Raw genomic sequence first — 25,751 nt, forward strand, 5'->3', positions numbered from 1 at the left:
ACCTAATACTCGCATTTGCTTCAAGTATTCTGCCCGAGTCTGTAGAGGCCGGGTACATCAAGCTCCGTGTCAGACCATATGTGCCGAATCCCCGAAGATGTTTCAAATGCCAGCGTTTCGGCCACAGTTCGCAGAGCTACCGGGGCCGCCAAACAAATGCAAAATGCAGAGCCCTTGAACACGCCACTGAAGCTTCTGAGAACTCTCTCCACTGTGTAAACTGTGACGGGGATCACGCCGCGTACTCGCGGTCGTGCCCCTCTTGGAAGAAGGAAAAAGAAATTGTAACAATAAAAGTAAAAGAGAATATATCGTTCAAAGAGGCATGAAGGCGGGTGGCATACCTGCCAAAGAAAAGCTTTGCCGAAGTGCCGCGCTAGGGGGCAGCGTCACAACGGCCTCCGGCGGCTGTCCTGCGACCCACAAACAGTGAGCCGGCAGTTACACCATCTGCCCCCACGGTGGTCACAGCTAGTGCTGCTCCACCAACCGAGCGGAAGGGACCATCAACCACGAAGGTGGGCGTAGCCGAGACTGCCCCAACCTCCCCGGCCTCTTCCAGCGCTGGCAACAGCCGGCGCAGCCAAATCCCTCAGGGAGCCCCATTGACCTCCGGGCTGGTGGGCGCAGGGGTCTTGCCCTCCAAGACGGGACTCTCTCGGGAAACTTCTCGCTCGCAAGAGCACGTGTCCGGCGCCTCTCAAGAGGCAATGGACACTACACCTATCCCTAAGGCGCACGAAGTGCCTAAGGAGCGGCGAGGCTCCCTCGAACGCTTCAAGAAGGGCAAAACCCCGGTTACAGGGCCTCGAAAGAGCTATGTACTCTAATGTCTGAAATCTCTGTAATTAATAGTTCTGTTTCCGTATACACAGCACCTATTTACTTCCAATATGGATACACAAATAATTCAATGGATCGTCGGAGGTCTTCTTACGAACCTTGATGACGTGCAAGACCTTATCCAAAAACACAATCCAAAAGCGCTGTGTCTACAGGAAACGCACCTAAAACCAGGACACACAAACTTTCTCCGACCATATGTCAAGTTTCGCAAAGATCGCGACGATGCTGTCTTATCATCAGGCTGTGTTGCCATTTTTATTCATAAAAGTATTTCCTGTCAGCGTTTACAGCTACAAACGCCCCTTGAAGCCGTGGCGGTTCGAGCTGTTCTTCTAAATAAACTCGTCACCATTTGCTCGCTTTACGTACCCCCACACTACAAGTTAAACAAACTATAATTCCAGTCATTTATAGACGAATTGCCAGAACCTTATGTTGTTCGTGGCGATTTAAATGCGCACAGCTGCCTGTGGGGCGACTCTCGTATAGACGCGCGAGGTCGTCTTGTTGCTTGCTCACATCTTGCTCACATCGCCTTCTATCAATCCAGCCTCGCGAAAACTTGGTTTTACAATTATGAGCACGATTTCGCCAGCCGGAGCACCTTTAAAGTTCACCTACGACATATTTTCGCGAACTCGTCTCTCCGCTATGATATCGCCAAGAAGAAGCTTGCTTAGCATGTTCAGAACTCGGGCGAGTCGTAGACTTCGTACATAGAGGACGTCCTCGCCCTCTGCCGCTGCGTGAACACCTCCATGGCAGAGAGTGACCGTGTATGCCACGTGCTCAAGGCTATTCGAACTATGGCATTCAATGCTCTTGTAGTGCTGAACCCCACTACCGTTGCAGACATCATCTGCGCGTGCCAGCGTCTCGAAGATATTTATATGCTCCGCTTACAGCCTGACACATCTGATCTCAAGGCGTCTAACGGCAGCGAGCTATGTGCCTTGATTCGCTCCATCATCTGTGAGGAACTGCACGCCCAAACTTCGTCAACCCCTCCTGAGTTCCATGTGACGCCTCCTGGTGGTGGTCTCCGCCATATTGTGAGGGAAGAGATTGCTGCCGTGACCTTCCCGCAAGTTCCGAGCCCGCACCCTATCCCTACGGCAGCTTACGCTCAGGTTGCCTCTATAGTGCCACCCTCCCAGCAGACACCACACCAGGCACCTGCACCGCACGTGTCCCTGAATCCTATTACTACAAGACCACCACCTCTTCCGTATTACAACGCAAGATGTCCGACCCGAAGCCTTGGTTGACACAAGTGCATCACGTTCCAATATTAGTACTGATTTGTGTTCTCGATTCCGAAAAGTGAAGGCAACGTATAATGGCCCCCTTCTTCGTTGAGGTAATGCAGTTATTGCTCAGCCCTTCGGTGTTTGCACTGGGCATGCTTTCATTGATGGCATTCTTCACCACATTCAGATTGTCATGCTGTCTTCGTGTAGCTACGCGATGATTTTGAGATGGGAATTCTTGTCCTCCGCCTCAGCTTTCTTCTCTTGCCATTAGCGAAGTATTCATATGACGGACACTGAATCTTCGTCCGCTGTCGATGCTGACAGCCTACATTTCGTCACGTCTACAGGCTGCTTCATTCCTGCGGGCAATGAGGATATTCTCACACTGACTACCGACACTATTGTTAATAGCGATGCGTTCCTTAAGCCCAGCGGTCGCAGTATTTCTGGTGGGCTTAGCTTTACTCCTAGCCTGGTGCGGTTTCAGGACGGTAGAGCATTCGTCGCTGTTCGTAACTCTACATGTTCGCCAGTTGTGCTCTTCCAGGGCACTAGTGTGACTTGCTTTACTGACACCGAACCTCTTTCGCAGGTACTGCTTCGCACCAAATCACCTCCTTTGTCTACCACAACTGATGACCATACTGCTGCCGCTGTTTTAATGGCCGCGATGATTCCCGATCTGACTGCTGCGCAGAAAGAAGACCTTTTGGCACTCACGCAGAAACACAGCGCTTTATTTGACGTTCACTCCAAGCTTCTGGGGCGCACTTCCGCCGCAGTAGATCACATCGAAACCGAAGGCACTTCGATTGTACGCCGCAGCCCGTATCGCGTTTCTTCCGCAGAACGGAATATCATTGCGGATAACGTTGATGACATGCCCAAATGCGACATCCTTCAGCCATCACCCAGTTCTTGGTCGTCTCCTGTTGTGTTGGCTCGCAAGAAAGCCGGCTTTGTATGATATCGAGCCCTTAATAAGATCACGCGTAAGGACGTATATCCGATGCCAAAAATCAATGATGCCATTGTCTCTCTCCAGGGTGCAGAATATTTCTCTAGTCTAATCCTCCCATGCGGGTGCTGGCAAATCCCCATGCACGAAGCGGACAAGGACAACACAGCCTTTGCAACACCAGACGGGCTTTACGAGTTCAACTTCATGCCCTTCGGTTTATGTAATGCTCCTACATCATTTAAACGCATGATCAACACAGTTTTACGTGGCCTTAAGTGGAAGACCTATCTATGCTCTTTAGGTGACATGGTTATTTTTCTGTAACTTTTCGTTACCACCTTGAGCATCTGGACGAAGTTTTCACATGCATTTCCAACGCTGGACTCCAACTCAACTCAAAGAATTGTCATTTTGCCAGAAAGAACATCAAAGTGTCGGGCTACTCTATCTGCAAAGATGGCATTCGACAAGATCCCGACAAGGTTACTGCCATGCTTCTCTTTCCTCGCCCGGAAAATAAAAAATGATGAAGTTTCTTGGGCCTGTCATCCCACTTCCGCCGCTTCATCAGTCACTTTACTGCCATGGCGTCACCGCTGCACAAGTTTCTCACGTCGGGCACTGTTTTCCCTTGGACAGACGGCTGCGAACTTTCTTTCCAAGGCCTGAAGCAAGCATTAACCGCCGACTCAGTCCTGTACCCCTTCGATGAGAGCGCACCAACGTTTTGCACACCGACGCTAGTTGCCATGGGATCGGTGCTGTTTTTCTACAGCGTGATACCACCTCAGGAGAGAGGGTTGTCGCATATGCCAGTCACACATTAACGGCTGCCGAAAATAACTACTTGATCACAGAACAGGATTGTCTCGCATTAGTTTCGGCGATACGAATATTCCAACCATATATTTATGGACGTCACTTCACGGTCGTAACCGACCACAACGCCTTATGCTGGTTGTCGTCAATCAAAAATTTGTCTGGGGGCATTGGTTGCTTGGTAACCGCTTACAAGAGTACCATTTTGACGTTGTCTACAAGTCTGGGAAAAAGCATCAAGACGCCGACGCTCTCTTTGGCTGCCCCCAGCCACTAATATCTTCGAGTACATCTCTCCATGGCACGCCATTGATGATGAGACTAAGTCTCCACTCCCGTTATTACCTCTAGCGGTTACTGGCGCATCGTGTCAACGCACTGACCCTACTGCAACAGCATTATCCCATGCCTGTGCGGAACTACTTCTGCACCAAATGCCACATTACGTGGACAACTGCGACTATTTAAGCTTGATAACGATGTGCGGCACCGCTGCATTTACAACTCCTTCAGGATGACCCATCTACTGGCCATTTTGGTTTCAACTAAACAGACCACCGCGTTAGGAGCCATTTCCTTTGGCCAGGCATGTCTACCTTTGTGGCCAAGTACGTCACTCCTTGCGTCCAGTGTCGACGGCGGAAACGACTGATTTCGCCTCCTGCTGGGCTTTTACAGCCCATCCCATGTCCCGAGACACCCTTTGCCATCGTTTGGATAGACCCAGTCGGCCCTCTGCCCATAACGCCGCTACGTCATGGATGGAACGTCACAGCTGTTGACCAGCTCACAAGTTACGCAGAGACCGCTCCTCTACGCTCTAGTTCGGCCTCAGACGTTGCCAGCTTCTTTCTGGAAGCGATTGTGCTGCGTCGTGGTGCACCTCGCGTATTGTTACGTGACCGCTGTAAGACTTTCATGTCAACAATGATGAAAGAAGTACTCGGAGCTTGTAACACAGTTCGTAAGACGACATCCGTATATCTCCCTCAAACGAATGGCTTAACAAAGCGATTTCATCGACAATGACAGATATTATATCTATGTATATCGGACTAAACCGCGACAACTGGGACAAGCTTTTACCCTTTGTGACGTTTGCTCACAACACCGCTATCCAACGAACTACGGGCTACTCACCTTTATGCATAGTTTACGGCCGTTCACCGACATTGACCATCGACGTTCATCGACATTGACCATGGAAGGCTTCCTTCGCGCTTTCGTCCGCTGCGGGTTTGACATTGAGCCGTGCTCGCCGGCTCCCTCTCGCACGCTTTCACTGGCACATATCGCATACGGCTCGTGCGGCGACGATTTTATTACCCTTGCACGTCCGGTCACAAAAGTTTGCGGACCACGGGGGCTCATAAAACGTTGAATTCCCGAGCTGTCTCTGGCGGTACACAGTAAAACAGTGCACGACAACGTTGTTAGCATATTATAATCGTGGCCCGAAATGCAAATATCAGGGTGCGTTATGAAGTTCGCAGATATTCAGTTTTTTCTCAGGTTTCATGGTCCGTAATATTTTGTCGGGGGGGGGAGGGGTGTAATTTATACCGAACTACACGGCGACGCCAACGGCAGAAACGCGCTTCGCATGTCCATACAATTGATATAGCATTGAAAAATTTATGCGCTGGTGCGTGCTCAGCAACATGCGATGTAGCACCCTAATTGGCCGGGTTTCGAATAAGAGCTGCTGATCCAAAGTTTGCTTGGTTGCAGAGGAAATGTGTCTTAATCTTTGGAACCTTCGCAGCTATCATATTGTTGAAGCCAATAATTTTAACACTCGAATATAAATGAACTAAACCCCTAGTAGGACATGTCACGCTGTGCGTAAGATTTCTGCCCAGTCCAATATATGTATTCGAATATATGTATATATTGTTGGTTGCTGCCATCAACACAAGCCATCAGAATCATGACGCCCGCTCCACGGCACGCGCCTGTGTCACGCGGCCGCGCTTTCCAAGGGATCTCAAAAGTAGCCGCGGTAGTTGGCACGTGCATACGGTCACGTAAAGATGTTGCTATATGCTTGTCTGGCTGTGTCGCTCTCTGGGGGCCTCAACAGGCCGTGTGTGGGCCACTGGCCTCAGTCCACATTGAATCCCACCGTGGGACCAGTTCAGGATCTAAGAGACTCAAACAGGCAGACAAGCATGGACCACCACCTTTACTTGCCCGTAACCAGGAGTGCTATAACGTAAAGCTATTCCAAACTTTTCCAATTCTGCAATCAGTCCTCCGCGATTGGTGAAAAACTTTTTCGACCACCCCCGCTTCACCTGTCTGTCACGCGACGTCACGTCACGAAAACCACGATAGCTCCCCATCTGATATGACGTGTGCACACTGATTATGCATGATTTGACCGAACAAAATAAAAATTGTTATTTCTGATTCGACGCCTTTCGCCATTAGCCCTCGGCTATTGGTCAAAAGTTTTCGGGCCACACCCACTTCACCTGCCTGTCACGCGACGTCACAAAACTGCAAAAACTCACCGCGTCAACGTGACATTCACGCTTTAAAGATGCATTATTATGCCGAACAAAGCTGAATTTTCTTCTGAATAGCCGCAGGCTGCCCCGTTCCGAAGGGAATAAAATGTGGCTTTCGCCGATCGCTCAGGCACTGGCTGCTCGGACCTGCCGGAGAGCATGGGTTTATTTGCGTGTATTATAGCTTTTTGTGTAATCGTGCAACGTTTTCGAGCACTTTCGGCACGTTTACGATGTCGTTTTGCCAATTATTCTTTGCTCAGGATACGTTTTAGTGGCATTCTTAAGCTTCCATTGCATGCCGCCGCGATTGTCGACGAGCCACCGTAAGTAAGGGAAAGCGGAACAATCACAGACGGCGGCACCACCGTCCTCATCCGGTTATCGATTTTCAGTGCAGTGGTTCGGCCACATCTATTCCCTCTCCACTTGAACGTGCTCCTCGCTTCTTGCGAGCCAATTAAATAAGACAAGCCGCTCAGTGTAGGCAATGTTATTCGTTCTTCAAGCAAAAAAATACGTTCATAACGGTATGAACGAGGAGAGCGTTTGATTGGTCTGTTAAGACAACCCTGCTAGTGACCGCCTGATGCTTGCGTCGGCGATTACCCAAATTTGACGTCAGAATATTGGAATAAGAACATATTGGAATAGTTTTACGGTATAGGGCCCCAAGTACCAAATGGCGCGGATGCTTTCCAGCTCTCCCAGAAGCACCGGCCTCGACCCACGGGCACACACCCCAGAGTGAGAATAAATGAGATTGGAAATGAGTGGGAATGAAGAAGATGGGAATAACCGCTGTTGATGACAGCGCCTCACACGGCCCCTGCACATGCATGTGAATATATAGCCTTAATTGTAAATCTCAGTAGTCGTATATAGGCCTGAAGACATTGCCATAAATACCCCCCATGACTCAATGTATACATATGAAGCGCACCATGGCGTGCGCTACAGAGAGACGGATGACAAATTTACGAGTGATGTAGCCCTAGCATGCTCACGCACTAAAGCTCCACATATGAAATTGAGCAGGGCAAACTTGGAGAGTAAATTCATGAGCAATATCTTATAGCAAGTGATGCAAACGCTCAAGCTGCACACTAAGATCAACCTAACACGAACAATTATAAGGGCCATAACGCCAACGTTAAATTTACAATGTCGTGTTACTCGGAGAGCGTATGTGCAAGCAAGAGCCCCCTAAAGCTTGCTGAAAGGAGAATTACTGCACACAACACTCTCCGTCTTTTATAATATATAGTTCAAGGGTAAAGCGTACTACACAGGGGGCAAAATTGAGCTCTGCTGGAGGAGTTTTACGCAACTGTCTTTTTTACGACGTCTTCTCTGAGACTATATCCTAAACCAAGTAATTTTAACTTTCCAGATCCTCGAACCCTACCTCCCGATGTTAAGTCAGAGTACCCAGTTTTGCACGCCAATGACCACTGCGTCATTATCGGGGAATACCCGCAACCAGGAAGTAAGTACCTAGTGTTTCAACAGTTGTCATGATTCCTTTGAAATGCCTTAAAATTTAATGTAAAGGTATGTTTACTAGGGCCGCGAGATTAGCGGTCCGGATGCCACATGCAAAGGTGGCTTATACGTTTAAGTTGCCACAATTCTTCAAACGATGAGCGGAGACTTTTGGAGTGGAGGTGAGCAATAAAAAACCACACACACACATATATATATATATATATATATATATATATATATTGCCACATGGTGTGGCAATATGGCAGTCTCTTGAAGAAGAGGAGAACGAGGTTCGTCTCGGCATCACGCGTCGCCGCTTGCGTTTTTGTAAAGTACAACCGCCTGGATCTTGATTGAGCTTGTATACTCCAGGAGGGTATACGCGACAATTTGGTGGATGTGCTGGGTACGCTCAACTTATGCAGGAGACCCCACTGGGCAGCAAGAACCTCGCCCCACAGTTGGAGTTGACTCCAGTTCACCACACAAGCTGGTGAATCCGAGGCCTTGCCCCAGAATTTGGAAACCTCCAGGAAAAAGTGATGACTGCGACCACTGCGACTTTTACGGAACGGGTGACATCAACTTACCTAACGCTGCTGAACCCCCAAGTACCGACGGCTTTTCATGGCGACACATTTGAAGACGTGGAAGACTGGCTGGCGGAGTTCGAGCCCGTGGCTGCGTTCAACGAGTGGGACCACAACGCAAAACTCAGGAACGTCTACTTCAGCCTCCAGGATGGTGCTCGCACGTGGATTATGAACCGTGAAAGTGCCCTGTCATCCCGGCCTGAGTTCCAGCGCAAGCTACTGGAGACTTACTCCAGCCCCGTTGGCCGAGAAAAAGCGGAACGGGCCCTTCAGACACGCGTCCAAAAGCCCAACCAGAGCGTCACGATGTACGTGGAGGACATGACGCGTCTGTTTCAGCGTGCCGATTCGAGCATGTCGGAAGAGAAGAAGGTGCATCATCTGATGAGAGGCGTAAAGGAGCAGCTCTTTGGCGGTCTTGTTCGGAATACGCCCAAGACTGTTGCGGAGTTCCTCACCGAAGCCACCGCGATGGAGTAGACTCTTCAGCAACGGTCGAACTTGTACCACCGACAAGTAAATGCCGCCTGCACTCCGGATACGCCGGTAGGCTTAGGGTGCGACGTCGCCTCACTTTGCGAGCTGATTCGCTCAGTGGTTCGCGACGAGCTGCAGAAGCACCACGGCACGTCGCCAACTCCAGTCAGCTCCCTCGCCAGCGTCGTACGCAACGAAGTACAGCAGGCACTGCAGGCATCTCTTTCCAGCAGTGAAGCACCACCTCTGCCAACCGAATCCCGGCGCATGACGTACGCAGAAACATTACTGAGCCCCGTCCAAGCTTTCGCACCTACTTATGTGGCGCCGCCAGTCGCGTTGCAATCGGCGCAAGCCGCTCCGACAACTCCGCTACCGTATCTCGACGATCGCCGCACAACCGCGAGGAAATCAGAGGTTTGGCGAGCACCCGATCGACGACCGCTGTGCTGGTCATGTGTATCGGGAGTGCCCCTACCGACGACTCGGACTGCGGGGCTTTTCTATCGGTTCACCTTGACCTAGGTTTGGCCAAAGGCCACCCGACATCGCAGAATTCCTCGAACAGCAGCGCAGACCGGGCCCATCGCAGCGGCAGTCACGCTCACCCTCACCGCGGCGATATTTCCCTGCTCGCGATACCACCTGGAGGACGACGCAAGGGCGATCACCAAGTCCACACCGGGAAAACTGACGTCAGCGACCTTCCGATGCGGGGCCGCTGATACTCGATGCGCTCAAGACGTCGTATCGTGCCGACCGCAGAATAACGAAAACACGATGACGCCCGAACCAGTTTCCGCGAATAAGATTTCACTGGACATACCTGTGTTGATCGACGGCAAAACGGTGAGTGCACTTATGGTTACCGGCGCCGATTACTCTATTCTTAGTGGAAAACTGGCGAGCGTTCTGAAAAAAGTTACGTTGCCCTGGAACGAGAAGAAGAAGAAGAGCCGACCAGTGCGGACGGCTGAATATCGGCTCCCGCTGTGTTAAATGTTTTTGGCAGGTTCTTTTGGCTGCCACGTTACGCAATTGCAGTATTCGACGCGGTTGGTCGCAAGGAACCGGAGGACACCGAGCTTTCACCGGTGGGTGCTTTTGTGACTTTTCGCCGAGCTGTTTCTGGTGGACCACGCTGGCGCGCCGCTAAACCTAACGCGCTCAGCCTAAAGGCTCAACCAGACGTACGCGTTCCAATGCGCCCGCACGCGCCGCACCACGCCTGGGCGCGTACGGCGTCAGGCGCGGAGGCTGTTTCGCGTGTCGGCGTGCGGCGGCGTGGAGACCTACAACGGCTAGAATTTTTGCGCCCGCGCCGGAAGCTGCCGCTCGCGTCAGTAGCATGACACACCTCACATGACCACGGCAAGCCAACGTCACTTCCGGAACGACTCTTCGCGCGACGTTCAGGCAAGCCCGGGTCACCCTAGCGTTGTTGCGGGGTTTGCGGAGCTTGCGGGAAACATGGCGGCGGTCCCGGCTGCCCGCTTCGAATTGAATTTGGCGTTGCTTTTGTAAAATGCACTTCGTTCGTAGCAAATGACTGTGTAAACGGCTTTCGCTTAGTCTCAGGCCGCTTCGACGACAGAGTATTATGGATAACCTCGTAGTGTTTTCGAGATCGCTTCTCGTTTCGAAAGAGTCGAAGCCTAACGAAAGAAACATTCGAGAGATCAGCGCCACCTGTCGCTAATGGCGTGAAATAGCCGCAACAACGGCATATGGCCTCTGAGATTCGAAGATATCGCCGGTCAACTAAAATTGTAGAAAACGTGCGCTGCTTAGCGTACGCTATATTATAGCGTATAGCGTACGCTATAGTTGCTGACGCTAAACTAAAACTGTCTAATATGTAACACATTGCTTAACGTGGCCGTTAAGCGAAGGCTAGACTGCCTTGAACATGGCAAGCTAGCAACACTGCGCCGCCGCGACGAGACGCGCGGCTACGCGCGGCAACTCGTGCATCGTTTGGGTGCGCGCCCTCTTCCTCCGTCGGGCGCCACGCGACGTCGAGTCAGCGCGGCGTGTGCGGACGCATTGGAACGCGTACGTCTGGTTGAGCCTTAACGGCAGAGCGGTGGCCGGTCGGCGAGACGCTCGCTCGAGACTCTCGGCGAGTGGCGGCGAGACGCGGCGCTATGGCCTCCAATCCAAGCGTGGTGATTGTTGAAGGCATGGATATTAGTCCGGAGGATGCGGAGTGCTCAGGCTGGGTAACAGCGCTGGGCAAAAAGAAGAAGAAGACCGGGCCGGGCGAGCCGCGGATGCCGGGGCCCGAAGCGAAGAAAAAAGGCGAGAAACGCGGCAGCCGCACTGCCGCACCACGGAGCGCGTTGAAGCGTATCGTGGACGCCTCGAGGCTCCCCCGATTACCGAGGGAGCAATTCAAGATTATCGTCCGACCTCGAGGGGGGCTGGACTTAAAGAAGACGGATTTGATACACCTGGCCCGGGTGCTGGCCATGGCGGCGGCCCTGGCGCCGACGCAAGTGCGGGATGACACGGTGTGCCCCAATGGCATCCAGAACATCCTAGTTATTTCCACGCCGCATGAAGCGAATGCGCGCGCCTACGCCAAGATCCAGAGAATCCACACGAAGGAGGGGCCCTTCGACGTGGCAGCATACGTGGCGGCATCGGATGACACCTGCAAGGGAGTGGTGCGGGGGGGTGGACCCCGAGATCAGCGACGCCGATCTAAAGGCGCTCATTGTCAACCACCGAAACCCCGAGGCATTAGAAGTACGAAGAATCAAGAAGACCCCCACGATCGTTGTGCTCTTTGAAGGACAAAGGGTGCCGAATCACGTGGTCTGCTGGACGGTCATGTTGCCTTGCGTCCTGTATCGCAGGCAAGTAGACGTTTGCTACACGTGTGGAGAGCTCGGCCATAGAGCAGACGTCTGCCCTAAAGGCGAGGACAAAAGGAAATGCCGCGGTTGTGGCATGGTTTCCCCACCAGAAGATCATCAGTGCGACCCAAAGTGCGCCATCTGTGGAGGCGCGCACCCGACGGCCGACCGCAGGTGCAGCCAGCGTTTCCAGGTGCCGTACATTGTGCGTCGGAGGCGGCAGCGCCGACGGCGCGCCCGGGAGGCGCAAGTGGCTGCAGGATCTCGTGATGCCAGCGCGGCAGGCGCGGTCCCTTCCCGGGGCCTTTCGGCAACGAGAGGGCGCTCCCGATCCAGGGAGCACGCCGACAGCAGAGCGCGCACCCGATCCAGCGGGCGCCCCGTCAGCAGAGCGCGCTCCCGTTCTAGGGGACGCTCGCGCTCCAGTGTTCGCATCCAGGAGGGGCCTACCTGGGTGGACAAGGTCACGGAGACGACGACTGGAAAGACGGTAACGCATGGTACACTGCCAGAGCAGATGGAGGATCCGCGTCTTGCGGCTTTAAAGCAGGAAAACGCGCAGCTCAAGGCGGAAATGCGTAAGTTGAGGGCAGACCTCGAATCGATTCGTAAAGCACAGCGCAGTCATGGCAGCACGTCGCCCGCACCAGCGCAAAAACCAGTGCTGGGTCAGGCAAAGCGTAAGGCGCGCCCTCCCGAGTCGACCGAGGCTGCGGTGGAGCTGATGGAGGAGGCGTCCGTATCGGCTTCCATGCCCGCCGCGACCATCGCGAAAGGATCGCTTGCAGAACTCCTTGATCGATTAGCGGAGGCGATTAAGACACAGTCCGGAGCTATCGAGCAGCAATCCGAGACCATCAAGAAACAGTTTGAGGCCATTGCTACCCTAAACCGCAGAATGGGGATAATGGAGGCTAAGCTTGTTGACGTAAGCAGACTGAAGGTGGCCGGTAAAGTTAAGAAAGCACATCAGGATTCCGAGGCGTCGGGCACGTGCACCGCGCTCAAGGGGATGCTAACTAAATAGAGACACAATGCCGGACAACACAGGCAACTTATTTGTGTGGCAATGGAACTGCGCCAGCTTCAAGAGGCGCAAGGCCTCGATACAACAGTTTGTGAAAGCACAAGCGGACAAACCGCATGTCCTGCTCCTACAGGAGACCCTTTGTGAGGAGGCGACCTTCTCGGGTTACCGCGTTGTCACGACGAGAGGAGACGGTAGGAGAGGGGTAATCACTCTGGTTAAGAAGGCAATTTCCTTCCAGGAGCACGATATCACAATAGGCAGAGCTGATGCTAGCACTATATTGGAGGCGCAGCTGGTTGAGATAATCCCTAGTGGCAGGATCAAACAGAGCATATTCGTCCTCAATGTGTACAGCCCTCCGACAGATCAGAGGCAGAGTTTTCGCGGACTCCTAGGCAGGGCAGTTGCCATAGCGGGTGACAGCCCTCTGATAGTGGCAGGGGACTTCAATGCCCCGCACATGGCCTGGGGTTATAATAGAAAAACGGCGAAGGGAGTGAACTTAGTGAGCACGGCAGAAGACTGCGCGTTGACCCTAGTGGCGGACCCCCGCTTTCCCACGACGATAGGCACCTCGGTCTCGAGGGACACGGTGTCAGATCTGGCTTTTGTTAGAAACACTGACGCAGCCTGGACTAAATTACAAGAAAATTTAGGGAGCGACCATCACATTGTGGCGTTATCAATCAGGATCAGAGCGGCCCCGCTTAGGATATTTAAGTACGTTGATTGGGATCTCTTCCGAAAGATACGGGACGAAGATGAGTCGGAGTACGGTGCACTGGAGGATCTACTCGCGCAGGTCAAGATAGACGTTGAAAGGGCAACCAAGGAAATATCCACAGACCTTAGGACCCCCAGGATGGACGCGCGCCTGGCGCATCTCCTGGAGGCCAAGAGGTCTGTGCTGGAGAGGTGGAAAATGCAAAGGCTAAACCGCAGGCTGAGAAAGAAGATCGCGGAGCTTAATCGCAGCATAGAGGCACACTGTCTGGAGCTCAACAGGCAACAATGAAACGAAGCCTGCTCGGCAGCAGACGGGCGAATGCGCACGGGGGGAAAATGGAAGCTTCTTAAGCACCTGCTCGATGATAAACAGACCAAGGGTAATCAGAGACTCTCCGTAGATAGACTTGTGCATAAGCAAAAACAGGAAGGTCGTTCCGATACGTCCCTTCTCCGAGACCTGGCAAGGAAGTATCTTCCGGTAGGAAAGGATGAACTACGGGAATGCCTTCAATACGTGGGGGAGGACGCCCCAAAGCTCGATGATCCGTTTTCTGAAGCAGATATCAGGGAGGTGCTCTACAATCTCAATGGTAGGTCGGCCCCTGGGCCGGATGGCATAACCAACCGGGTTTCGAGGAACCTGGACGACCGGTCCATTAGCACCATTACAAAGGAAATCAACAAGGTATGGGAGGAAGGTAGTGTTCCGGACTCGTGGAAGCAGGCGACGGTGGTACTGATTCCTAAACCTGGAAAGCCCCCAAGCCTGGACAACCTCCGGCCCATTTCACTAACGTCATGTTTAGGTAAGGTTGCCGAGCACGTTATACATAACAGGATCTCAAAACACATAGAGGGGGAGGGGTTGTTCTCGTACAATATGGTAGGGTTTAGACCATCTCTTTCCACGCAGGACGTCATGCTACTGCTAAAAAGACAGGTTATTGACAACAGGACTAGAGACGTCAGGGGCATTCTTACACTAGACTTGTCCAAAGCCTTCGACACCGTGTCGCACGACTTCATCTTAAATGAGATTTCGGCATTGAACTTGGGAGGTAGATTTTTCGCGTTTGTAGAGTCCTTCCTGAGGGGCAGGACGGCGGTCGTCAAGGTGGGGCAGACCAAATCAGGACCATTCCCGCTAGGAAACAGAGGCACGCCACAAGGGGCGGTGATCTCCCCCCTCCTATTTAACATTGCAATGCACGGACTCTCGAAGCGGCTGGCCGCCGTGCCAAACGTGGGACACGCGCTGTACTCCGACGACATTACGATCTGGTGTCCGGGAGGCTCGGAGGCGGCCGTAGAACAGGCGCTCCAGGAGGCCTTGGACGTGACCCAGTCCTTCCTGGAGTGCACGGGTCTCCACCTCTCCCCGACCAAGTCAGAGCTCATGTTATACAGACCGGCAAGGCAGGGGGTTCGGGGGCTCGTGCCGCTCGAGCAAATCCCCATAGATGTATACACGCGGGACGGCCAGAAGATCCCCAGGGTGAATTCGATTAGAGTTCTAGGATTGTTGCTCGATGCCAGGGGCTGTAATGCCAAAACCATTGCGCATCTGACCGCCAAAACCGAGAATATTCTCAGATTAATCATGAGAGTCTCCAATAAGAAGGGAGGCCTAGGCGAGGACAACCTACTTAGGGTGCATCACGCTTTTCTTATGAGCCACATCAACTATGTGGTCTCGGCCCTGCAGTGGACAAAGACTGAAAGGGACAAGCTTGACACGTTGATGCGGAAAAGCGCCAAGAAGGTACTGGGTATTCCGATCACGGCGAGCACGGACAGGCTAATGCAGCTCGGCGTTCATAACATGACCCTCGAACTCATAGAGGCGCAACGAGCGGCGCAGATCACAAGGCTTTCGGGCTCCAGCGCCGGTAGGCGCCTCTTGGAGGCTGCGGGCTTGCAGCCACGTTACAGTCACAGCGAGATGGTTCAGCTGGACGAGAACTCCAGAGGGACCTAAGTCGTCAGCCCCTTCCCTAGAAACGTTCACCCGCAACATAATGCGGGCAGGCGAGCAGCTCGTGCCAGGGCGATATTGAAGAAAACGTTCGGCATGGAAGCCTTCGTGGACGCAGCTCAATATGGGCGCTCCGGTAAATTCACGGTCACGGCGGTCAGCGAAAAGGGCGAGCTCCTATCTGCGGCCTCGGTAGGCACTGTGACGGCCGACGTGGCAGAACAGGTGGCTGTGGCGCTGGCGATGCAGGATTCAAAAAGGCCGTATACCTACACTGACTCACGCGCGGCCGTCAAGGCTTTCGCTTCGGGAATGGTTGCGAGACAGGTGGAGGCGATTCTGAAAAACAAGTGCAGAACTAATTGTGACCCCGTGCATTATATTATATGGTTCCCAGCTCACATGGGCGACAACGTGCTGCCGGACCGCCCGAACCCCAATGAAATTGCTCACCGCCGTGCGCGAGAATTAACGCGCCGCGACGGCGATGGGGCTACATTGGATACGGAGGAGCTCGGCCACAGCGACCCCTTACTAACCTTTCACGAGATCGTCTCCCATTATAAAGAGGAACGCAGGCGCTTCCCGCCTCCACATCCAAATCTATGCAGATCCCAATCGATCACGCTTATAGGATGTTTCAGACGAGGTCATATCCCTCGCGAGGTTTCTTAAGCAGGATTTATCCAGAAATTGACCCACAGTGCCCGGATTGTGGGGAGGTTAGCACTCTACCTCATATGCTCTGGCAGTGTCCTGCGTTACGGGATACGTCCCTCACCAGCGAACGGGACTGGGACGAGGCCATATCTAGTACGCAACTCAAGCTCCAGTCCATGGCCGTCGAGAGGGCCCGTGAAAGAGCGGAGAGGCTTGGCCTCCCGATTCCGGTATGGGAGCAGCCAGCGGCGAGCCGGGGGCCCCAACGGGTCTCCACCGGCTAGTCCCTCAGGACCTCAATAAAAGTTCATTGTCTGTCTGTCTGTCTGTTGCCCTGGAACGGGGCACCAGTTCGTACGGCAGGTGGCCACGTCGTCACAGCGCTTGGCCTATGCACGGCCAGAGTAGAAATTCGCTGTGCTGCTTTTCTCGCCACTTGTCTGGTTCTACGCGAGTGTTCCCGCGATTTAATCCTTGGGATGGAGTTTCTCCGGGAATATGGCGCCATTATTGACCTCCGCGGGCGCTGCATCACTTTCTCGACGCAAAGGGCAACACAGACCGACGCCATTGGACACAGATCCGCACTTCGCGTTTCGGACGAGAGCATCACGATACCGCCGCTTGCGAGTGTTGTGGTTCCGGTCAAGTCCGGCGAACTACAAGACGGTGAAGCCATTGTCGAAGGCAACATTTCTATGTTGCTGGCACAAGGTATTTCTGCAGCGCGAAGCCTTGTGGAACTTCGTGAAAGCCAGACAACGGTCCTCGTTACCAACTTTACCTTTGAGCATCGGCACATTTTTCGTTGCACTGCCATCGCCTACGCCGAATCATCAACGGACATTGTCGAGTGCTTTGCTTCTGAGGTGGACACCGACGACGGTTCGCTCCGAGACATCGATGTAAACTCCGAGCTTACGGACGACCAAAAGAGCGCACTGCAGGAACTCTTGCACGAATTCAGCGCGTGCTTCGCTCGGGATACTAAGGTGGTCCAAACGCCAATCACGAAGCACCGAATAACGACATCCGCCGACGCACGTCCCATCAAACAACAGCCTTATCGTGTCTCGCCGAAAGAACGTGAGGCAATTCAAACCCAAGTCAAGGAGATGCTAGATGATGGTGTCATTCAGCCTTCGCACAATCCGTTGTCCTCCCCGGTCGTTCTAGTCAAGAAAAAAGACGGAACGCTTCGTTTCTGTGTTGATTATCGACGCCTCAACGATGTTACCAAGAAGGCCGTGTACCCACTACCACGTATTGATGACTCTTTAGACAGGTTGCGGCGAGCTAAGTATTTTTCGTCTCTCGATCTAAAGAGTGGTTACCGGCTATTGGAGGTCGTTGAACGAGACCGCGAAACAACTGCTTTCGTCACTCAAGATGGCCTTTACGAATTCAGGGTACTTCCTTTCTGTCTCTGTTCGGCACCAGCAACTTTCCAGCGAATGATGGACACCGTTCTCGCTGGTCTGAAGTGGCAAAGCTGCCTCGTGTACCTTGACAACGTGGTTGTTTTTTCGGCGACATTTGACGACCACCTGAAACGAATGTGGCAAGTTCTCGAAGCCATCCGATCGGCTAACCTCACCCTTAAGCCTCAGAAGTGTCATTTCGGCTACAAGGAGCTGATGTTTCTCGGACACGTTGTCCGCGCGGAAGGCGTTAGCCCCGACCGCGCGAAAACTGCCGCTGTAGCCTCGTTTCCAACACCGACCGATAAGAAAGGTGTCCGACGCTTCCTGGGCATTTGCGCATACTACCGGCGTTTCATAGAAATTTTTTCGAAGATGGCGGAGCCGCTGACTCGCCTCACGAGAGACGATGTATCGTTCGTCTGGTACTCAGAGCAAGGAACTGCTTTCACCGAGCTTCGACAGCGTCTGGTGTCAGCACCAGTTTTGGCCCACTTTGACGAGGAGGCGGACACGGAAGTTCATACAGACGCCAGTAACATTGGTCTTGGTGCGGTCCTTTTACATAAACAGGAAGTTATTGAAAGAGTGATTGCCTACGTAAGTCGCACACTATCGCGTGCAGAGACCAACTACACCACCACGGAGAAAGAGTGTCTTGCCGTCGTATGGGGGCGGGCCAAATTTCGACCTTACCTTTACGGCCGCCCATTGAAAGTTGTAACTGATCACCACTCGTTATGCTGGCTTGCAAATCGTCGGGACCCTTCCGGACGATTGGCACGGTGGAGTCTACCTTTGCAGGAGTACGACGTGACCATCGTGTACAAGTCGGGCCGCATACACGAAGACGCTGACGCACTCTCGCGCGCCCCTGTCGGCACTACCGACCATGACATTGTGGACGACGGCGCTTTCCTTGGGGCCATAAGCGTTACTCATTTGTCCACACGGCAGCACGCAGACGACGCACTACGGCCTCTATTCGAACATCTGGAAGGACGAAACGCAACAATACCCCGGCATATCGCTCGAGGATTGTCGTCTTTTTGTTTACGACATGGCGTCTTATACAAGAAGAACTCCGCTGCCACCAACAAGACCTACCTTTTAGTCGTTCCAGCAGACCTCCGTGCCGAAGTTTTGTTCGCCCGTCATGACGAGCCTCCGTCTGGCCATTTGGGTTCTACGCGAACGCTTGATAGAGTGCGCAAATCCTACTACTGGCCGAGACTTGCCGAGTGTGTTAAGCGGTACGTCCAAGCCTGCCGTAAATGCCAGCGCCGAAAGTCGCCAGCTGTGAAGCCTGCGGGATTGCTCAATCCGATTGACCCACCTGGCAAACCTTTAGACCAGGTCGGCATGGATCTTCTGGGCCCGTTTACATTGTCATCTTCTGGCAACAGGTGGATAATTGTCGCCACGGACAATTTAACGCGATATGCTGAGACAAAGGCGCTGCCTCGAGGTTGCCCAGTTTTTCATACAGAGCATCGACCTACGGCATGGCGCCCCATCGCACGTCATCACAGACCGATGCAAAGCCTTTACAGCACAGCTCATTGAAGACGTTGTTAAACTCAGCTGCACGACCCATCGAAGGACAACTGCCTATCATCTGCAGACAAACCGCTTGGCCGAACGACTGAACAAAACGATGACTCACATGCTGTCTATGTACGTAGACGTACAGCTCAAGACGTGGGACGTGATACTCCCTTACGTAACGTTTGCCTATAATACTGCTTCGCAAGAAACAGCAGGCTTCACGCCGTTTTACCTCGTTTACGGCCGTGAAGTGCAGACTATGTTAGAAGCAATGCTGCCGTGCGACAACATCGATCATCTCGACCTCGCCCAAGATGCCGAACTTTTCGTGCACCGCGCGACAGAAGCCCGTCAGCTTGCCCGAGTGCACATAAAGCAACAACAAAGCATCGATGCGCACCGTTACAATCTCCGCCATCGACATGTCGAGTTCCAACCGGGTGATCAAGTTTTGGTCTGGACTCCCGTGCGTCGAAAAGGACTATCCGAGAAGCTTTTGAGTCTCTACTTCTGACCTTACAGAGTGTTGCAGCGAATTAATGACGTGAACTACGAAGTCCTTCCTGACGGAAGTCAGCATCCCCGACGTCGACAACCGCAATCTGAGATTGTTTACGTTGTGCGGTTAAAACCGTACTATAGCCCCTAATATTCGACGTTTTCAGCCGCTTCGGTTAGTTTTGTGGTTGCTCGTCCATCAGTGCCTTGTGACAATATCGCACGCCACAGTGATTGTGACTATAGCCTATGTGCTCGTCCTAGACCATCTCGGCGCTCTCAGGTCAAGCCTATGCATGCTTTCCCTCTTTTTTCTTTTTTGAAGAGGGGGTAATGCCACATGGTGTGGCGCAGCAAGAGACTGAAGAAGAGAAGAACGAGGTTCGTCTCGGCATCGCGCGTCGCCACTTGCGTTTTTGTAAAGTGCAACCGCCTGTATCTTGACTGAGCTTGTATACTCTAGCAGGGTATACGCGACAATATATATATATATATATATATATAAATATATATATATATATATATATATATATATATATATATATATATATATATATATATATATATATAAATGGTATTTCAGCATCGTCAAAAAATCTCACAGGAGCGGTACGAGTGTGTAACACCGCTGTTTAACGGTTGAGGCTAAACTACACGTACACATGCGCACATGGTGGGGGACAGATGGTATGCCTCAAAACGCGGCGCGAGCACGGATATCTGCGCCAGACAGATATCGGGCCTGGCGCACCCGCAAGAGTACGTCTAGTGTGGCGTTTATTCATATTGTGGGGTGGCGCTTTCGCTCACCATTTAAAGCGCGTCCACTGGCCTGGGATTTCGAAGGACTTGCCTCATCCATGTTGTTTGGGCGTGAATATCGTTTTGTTGCGTTCCTGCTTGAACTGCCGTACTTTCCTTGGATTCTCCAGCACTCGTGGGCATTTTAAGCGTACGATGGCCCTGATGGGTGCTGAGAGTTGCACATCGCGAGGCACCACTTCCGGTGCTTCAGGCTCCGTCATGTGAACAGTCTTGCAAGCGCGACGCGCAGCAAACGCCCGCCACCTACTCACAAAGGGAAAACAACAAATGGCGCCGGTGCAACATAACTGCGAATAAAACGCCCAATAAACAGCCAATAAAAATTATCATATCAACGCCATCATTATCATGGTTCCCGCACCCTTAATGATGATGGCGATAATGTGATTATTTTTGTTGGTTTCCTGCTTGAAAGAGGTGGAGTCAAAAAGTAATCTAGTCTGCTAAAAGTAATCAGGTTCTATTACCGTGATGACAGTCTGGCACTTTGCTTATTTCTCCTTGGCGTTTTCTTTTTTGGCTAAAGCCTGTACCTTTATATTATATAGTTACGTAGGCATGTGACGATTCCGTTCGTACTAGTCACTTCTTTGTCTTTTTTGCCACCGGTACTCTCAACGCATATGACGTATGTCGACTACTTGCCAGTTAAAGCTGAATGAATGAATCCCAACCAACTGGCCCAACTTGCCGTTCTGATAAAGCTTCCACCCACTATCAATTTCAGCTTGTCTGGAACGTGGACTGCTTCTACCGGTCTTTATGAGATCTGGCCATTACATGTATTAAATGTTAAATTATATTAAACCTGTTCTGCTGTGACCTACCTAGCATAATTTGGCGCATAACAATGACTCGAAAAGGGAATTGGAACTCTGAGCTGTTATAGGAAACCAGTGTAAGACAGGCAGCGGCAGCGAGCGTCGAAATGTCAATGAGGAGAAAGCCTGGCTTTGTAGGATCAAGGGTAACAAGAGTAGCAGTCTCATCAACTCAGCAACTTAAAGGCGCTTTCCGCGTCGCTCGGTCAATGTATTGGGCTCAACATTTTGTTGCCAATGAAGTGTGTTTGCGACAGGGGTTTCTAGATGTATAAGCTATGTGGTTATATCACTGGCATGCTTTCCATCCCTGTTTTGCATTGACCCATGCGGCTGACAGTTACTCGACATTACGTTATTTCTATCGAAATAGGTTCTCTGCTGATTTTAAGCATAATCCAGTATTTCTAGACTTTTCTTCTCGGTAATCTAATGCGACATCTGCAGTTTGCTGATTTGCGGACAGGTTCAGACCGAGAGGCATTGACTCATTCTCACCTCCGAGTGCTCCCACTGATGTCACCCGGATGCCAGCCTCCCCTCCCATCTTTCATGTTCGCGGAACTGTTCCCATGCTTCTACCTATATGAGGCAGTCGTAGCTATCTCGGTTATTGAGGGGAACGCTGAGTGTAAAGTCGTGCCCTCTGCGTCTTAAATGAAAGATACTTCGCGATTTAACGCATCTTGCTTTAAGGCGAACTTTTCCTCCACCTTGTCCCCGAAAGCTGCCACAAAATCTTTGGTTCCGTAGGATACTATTAAATCCGCCGGAACAATGCTTTTGCACACTAATGCTATATTAGCGCTGGTGGCGATGATCAGTTATTATCACTTTTTCATTGCAACTTATTTTGACTTCCTAAAACTTTGAACAGGGAGCGTTTAAGGTGTGCTGCAAAAAGCGCTGATGGTCTTTCTCCGTGGCCTGCCTTGTTACCATCTTTTTTCACGAGGATAAGGGCATTGAATAGCACGCCTATAGCTTACCAAGTAAAATGAACATCGAAACCATCGCTTTAATTCTTCAGGCACCTTCCGTTGACCTTTTTTTTCTCGTGTGCGACTACTCGTTCAAGAATTCATTCAGCACAGTGAGCGCTTCGCTTTTGCCGCCTTCAGGTCCCTTCGCCTTATGGTTATTACCAACACGTGCGCACTCCCCTCGCCCGAGGCGTCCCCGTAAGACTGCAAAAAAGAGCTCCTTTACCCGCTCGTAAGCAAACAAATTTAAATAATTATTCCGCTATTGCGGTATTGAATTGGTCAGATAAATTTAGCTGGAGGATGCCTTATTTAGAATACACCAGTCATCACACACGACACAGCAAGGGACGACTTTTTGTCGGACAAGCGAAACGAATAAGAAACATCTGTAGCGAAGAAGACTTTATCCACCACCTTATTGACCTTAAAGCAACGCTATCAGAAAGAAACTATTCACAAGTTTCTGCCGCGAAGGCTTATGATGTCGCGTCAAGATTGGAGAGGCAGTCGGAACTAGCCCAGAGACAGCTTGCAACAGAATCAGAGAGACTACCAGCCTTTATAACAAACTGTTTTAATGCCCTCCCAAACATAAACATCCTACGACAATACCATCCAATTTTTTTCAATTAGCGGGCGTCAGAGAAAAGCTTTCCCAGTGAGGCCAAGGGTGACTTGTCGCTTCAACAGAAACTTTAAATACGTGTTAGTGCAGGCAAAAGTGAGCCAACGTCATTCCCCCGCAATACAACCACGTTCTTGCCCCAGGTGCGAAGCCTGCAGGCACCTTAAAATTACATTGAACAAACGCCGCAAATATCTATACACGCGAAGTGGAAACTAGCTTTATTTGCACTTGCTCCGATGTTCTCTGTATGCTTAAATGTTCCATTTGTCAGAAAGAGTATGTCGGTGTAACGGCACAATTAGTGGACATCACGGGAAACGGACATCGCATGGACACACCTTAGGAGCTTCCCAAAGCCGTCGCCGAGCATCTCAACCAACCATGTTATACCTTTTATAACCTTAAACCCTACATCCTACTGTGAAATTTCCGGTCTTCGCGAGACCGAAAATACTGGGAATCCTACCTCACCCATAAGTTGAAGACATTGCAACCATCGGGCATAAACGTTTCAAATGACATTTTTGAGTCTATTCCCTATGCTAAATTTCAAACTACAGGCAAAAGCACTCAATTATCTTTCGTTGGGTTGTTTAGTGATTCTTTTCCTTTTGCTATTGTCCCTTTCTATATTGTTTTACTTTTATATCTATTCATTTTTTTTCCACGAGCACCATCTTTTGCCGTTTATTCTTTCTCTGTCACAGAGAGACGATAGTTTACTGGCCTTAAGCGGCGCAAATAGTACGCCCCCTTACCCCGGTCGTGCATGCTCCTGCCACGAATAAAAGAGCCTGCAATGACACGTCAAAGGGCTGACACACGGCGTTAGCTCACATTCCTCCGCCGATGTCGAATAGCCCACCTTCCTTTGCAATTCTTCACACTGGCCGCTGGCACACCTTCGGTCGTTGCCTCGCCCACCCGGCTTACCCCCTCTCTCCTATAGAGGAACCCCACCTTTATATACTGTGCAAAGAAAGCATATGTCCACTTGAAAAATACAAGTCGATTTGTCGGAACATTAGATTCTGCTTTTACGTTGTTCTCGTATTGCTCGTCGTCATGAATTTCCATCTCCCGAGTTGCCAGTGCGCCTCCTCTAATAAGTTTTGGTAGTCATCAACACGTGTCGCGAATGTTTTTCGCGTCTCTCTTTCTTGGCATTAGAAAACCGCATTTGCTACCGCTCTGGCTGTAAGAGACCGCCTGTTTTGGGCATGTCATAGCACCCGTATTGCTTAACATTGGGCCGAGTGCATAATGAAGCCATGAGATAAGTGATTAGTGAAAAAAGCCTTTGCCCCCAGTAGATCCTGCGTGAGGTTCTAGTGAGCTCTCCACGTAACCGAACTACATGACAACCTCGTCGTTTGATGCAAACTTTTGGCATTGCCCTTAAAGGTGCTTCCAGCAAGGTTGGAGAGCCATTATACCTCCTCGGAAATCAGGCGTTGCCTTACGTGTCACGCATTATGCCGAGTATTCCGAATGAAAGTAGGGCAAGCTCATAGTGAAGCTTCAAGTCGTTTCTTCTTCTAATTTTGATGCGCGCATTTTCCTCACATAGAGAGGCATACTATGCTCGCTAGAACAGTCACCAACGTCACTATCCCCTGCGCTAGCCATCTCACTTGGTTTTCTATGCGGATTTCCTATGCGTCAAAATTGGCCATGTTTATCGTAGCATCACTGATCTGTTCGTGTGGAGCATTATTGTAGCTTAGACGACTCCAGTGAAATAGGGGCATTTGATTGGCAAAAAGGCGGGCGAAAAGTAAACAAACAATAGCTGCCTATCCTTAGAGATGCCTTATATCTAGCCAGTGCTCGGGTAGTAGCCTCTACGACGTTCATAATTGTTTCACTCTCGTTTTCTGCTTTTCGCATGCGCACAAGGAAGTTATTGGTGTTCACATCGTTTTACTTGAATAACTTTATTATAGATAGCATGAAACCCACACAATTTCAGATTGTTCACTTCACTCTAGTAATTTTTGCTTCTCTGTGCTACGGTCAAATACAAGGAGTAAGGTTTGGTTCTTCATTTTGACTTTTATCTCTATGAGGATTTAATAATTACGCATTCATTTTGCAGGAATGGCAGACTGCTTTTTCTGGGCCCCTCAAAGCAAGGTTACTGGGACCAATTTTGAGTGTGATTTCATATGGAACAACTATTGTACTTTCCGTATTGATGTGCCATTTGATCGGACAGATTGTCCGTAGCTGTATGATGTGTCAATAAATGCGAGACAGCAGCTGCGCAAGTGCTATAGCTACTTTGGCAAGTTTTATTTCTTATTCTAGTGCACCTTGATGTTTTCTTTTCAGCAAGACAAGTTGTTTGTTGTAAAGATTGCTTTATAACATAAAAGTATTCCTTATGTCTTTCTCAGATAACCTCAATTGAATAGTGTGAGATTTCGTGTTGTTTTTCAGCACACGACGTGAGTTAACAGAGTTCCCTCATAAACTCGGCATCTAAAGCAGCTCGATTTTATGAATATGGCGCTTGGACAACTGCAGTGATTCATTTCTCAGCTAGCCCTTTTTTCGCTTTTATATGGGGAGGGGGGTGAAACAACGTTATGCTGCTTTACGTGGGTCACATGATACCCTGACACGTGATGAATAAAATCAATGCGCACGCATAACAACTCGCAAATCGTTTGATCGACTTACATGTTGGACATGTTCTGCTGTTTGGCGCTCCCTTCAGTGTCTTTGTTATCCCTGACATATTAACGAGCCAAGACTGTCCTTTAGAACGGTATAGGAACTGTGAGGATTTTTTATGGGCTGACCGAGAGCCATCA

At 50.9% G+C, this 25,751-nt stretch overlaps 1 protein-coding gene across 3 annotated transcripts in view; it reads left to right on the plus strand.

Annotated features, from left to right (window-relative positions):
- LOC129380689 (uncharacterized) overlaps positions 1 to 25,325 on the plus strand; it is a 202,644-nt gene extending 177,319 nt beyond the window's left edge. For all 3 annotated transcript variants that reach the window (XM_072284772.1, XM_072284771.1, XM_072284773.1), the window contains 2 exons: positions 7,786 to 7,881; positions 25,031 to 25,325. In XM_072284772.1, coding sequence (XP_072140873.1) covers positions 7,786 to 7,881; positions 25,031 to 25,161 — 227 coding nt within the window. In that variant the 3' untranslated portion in view covers positions 25,162 to 25,325. The remainder of the gene's footprint in view (positions 1 to 7,785; positions 7,882 to 25,030) is intronic.
- The last annotated feature ends 426 nt before the right edge of the window (positions 25,326 to 25,751 follow it).

This window comes from Dermacentor andersoni, chromosome 10 (genome assembly GCF_023375885.2).
Source record: "Dermacentor andersoni chromosome 10, qqDerAnde1_hic_scaffold, whole genome shotgun sequence".
Classification (NCBI taxonomy): domain Eukaryota; kingdom Metazoa; phylum Arthropoda; class Arachnida; order Ixodida; family Ixodidae; genus Dermacentor; species Dermacentor andersoni.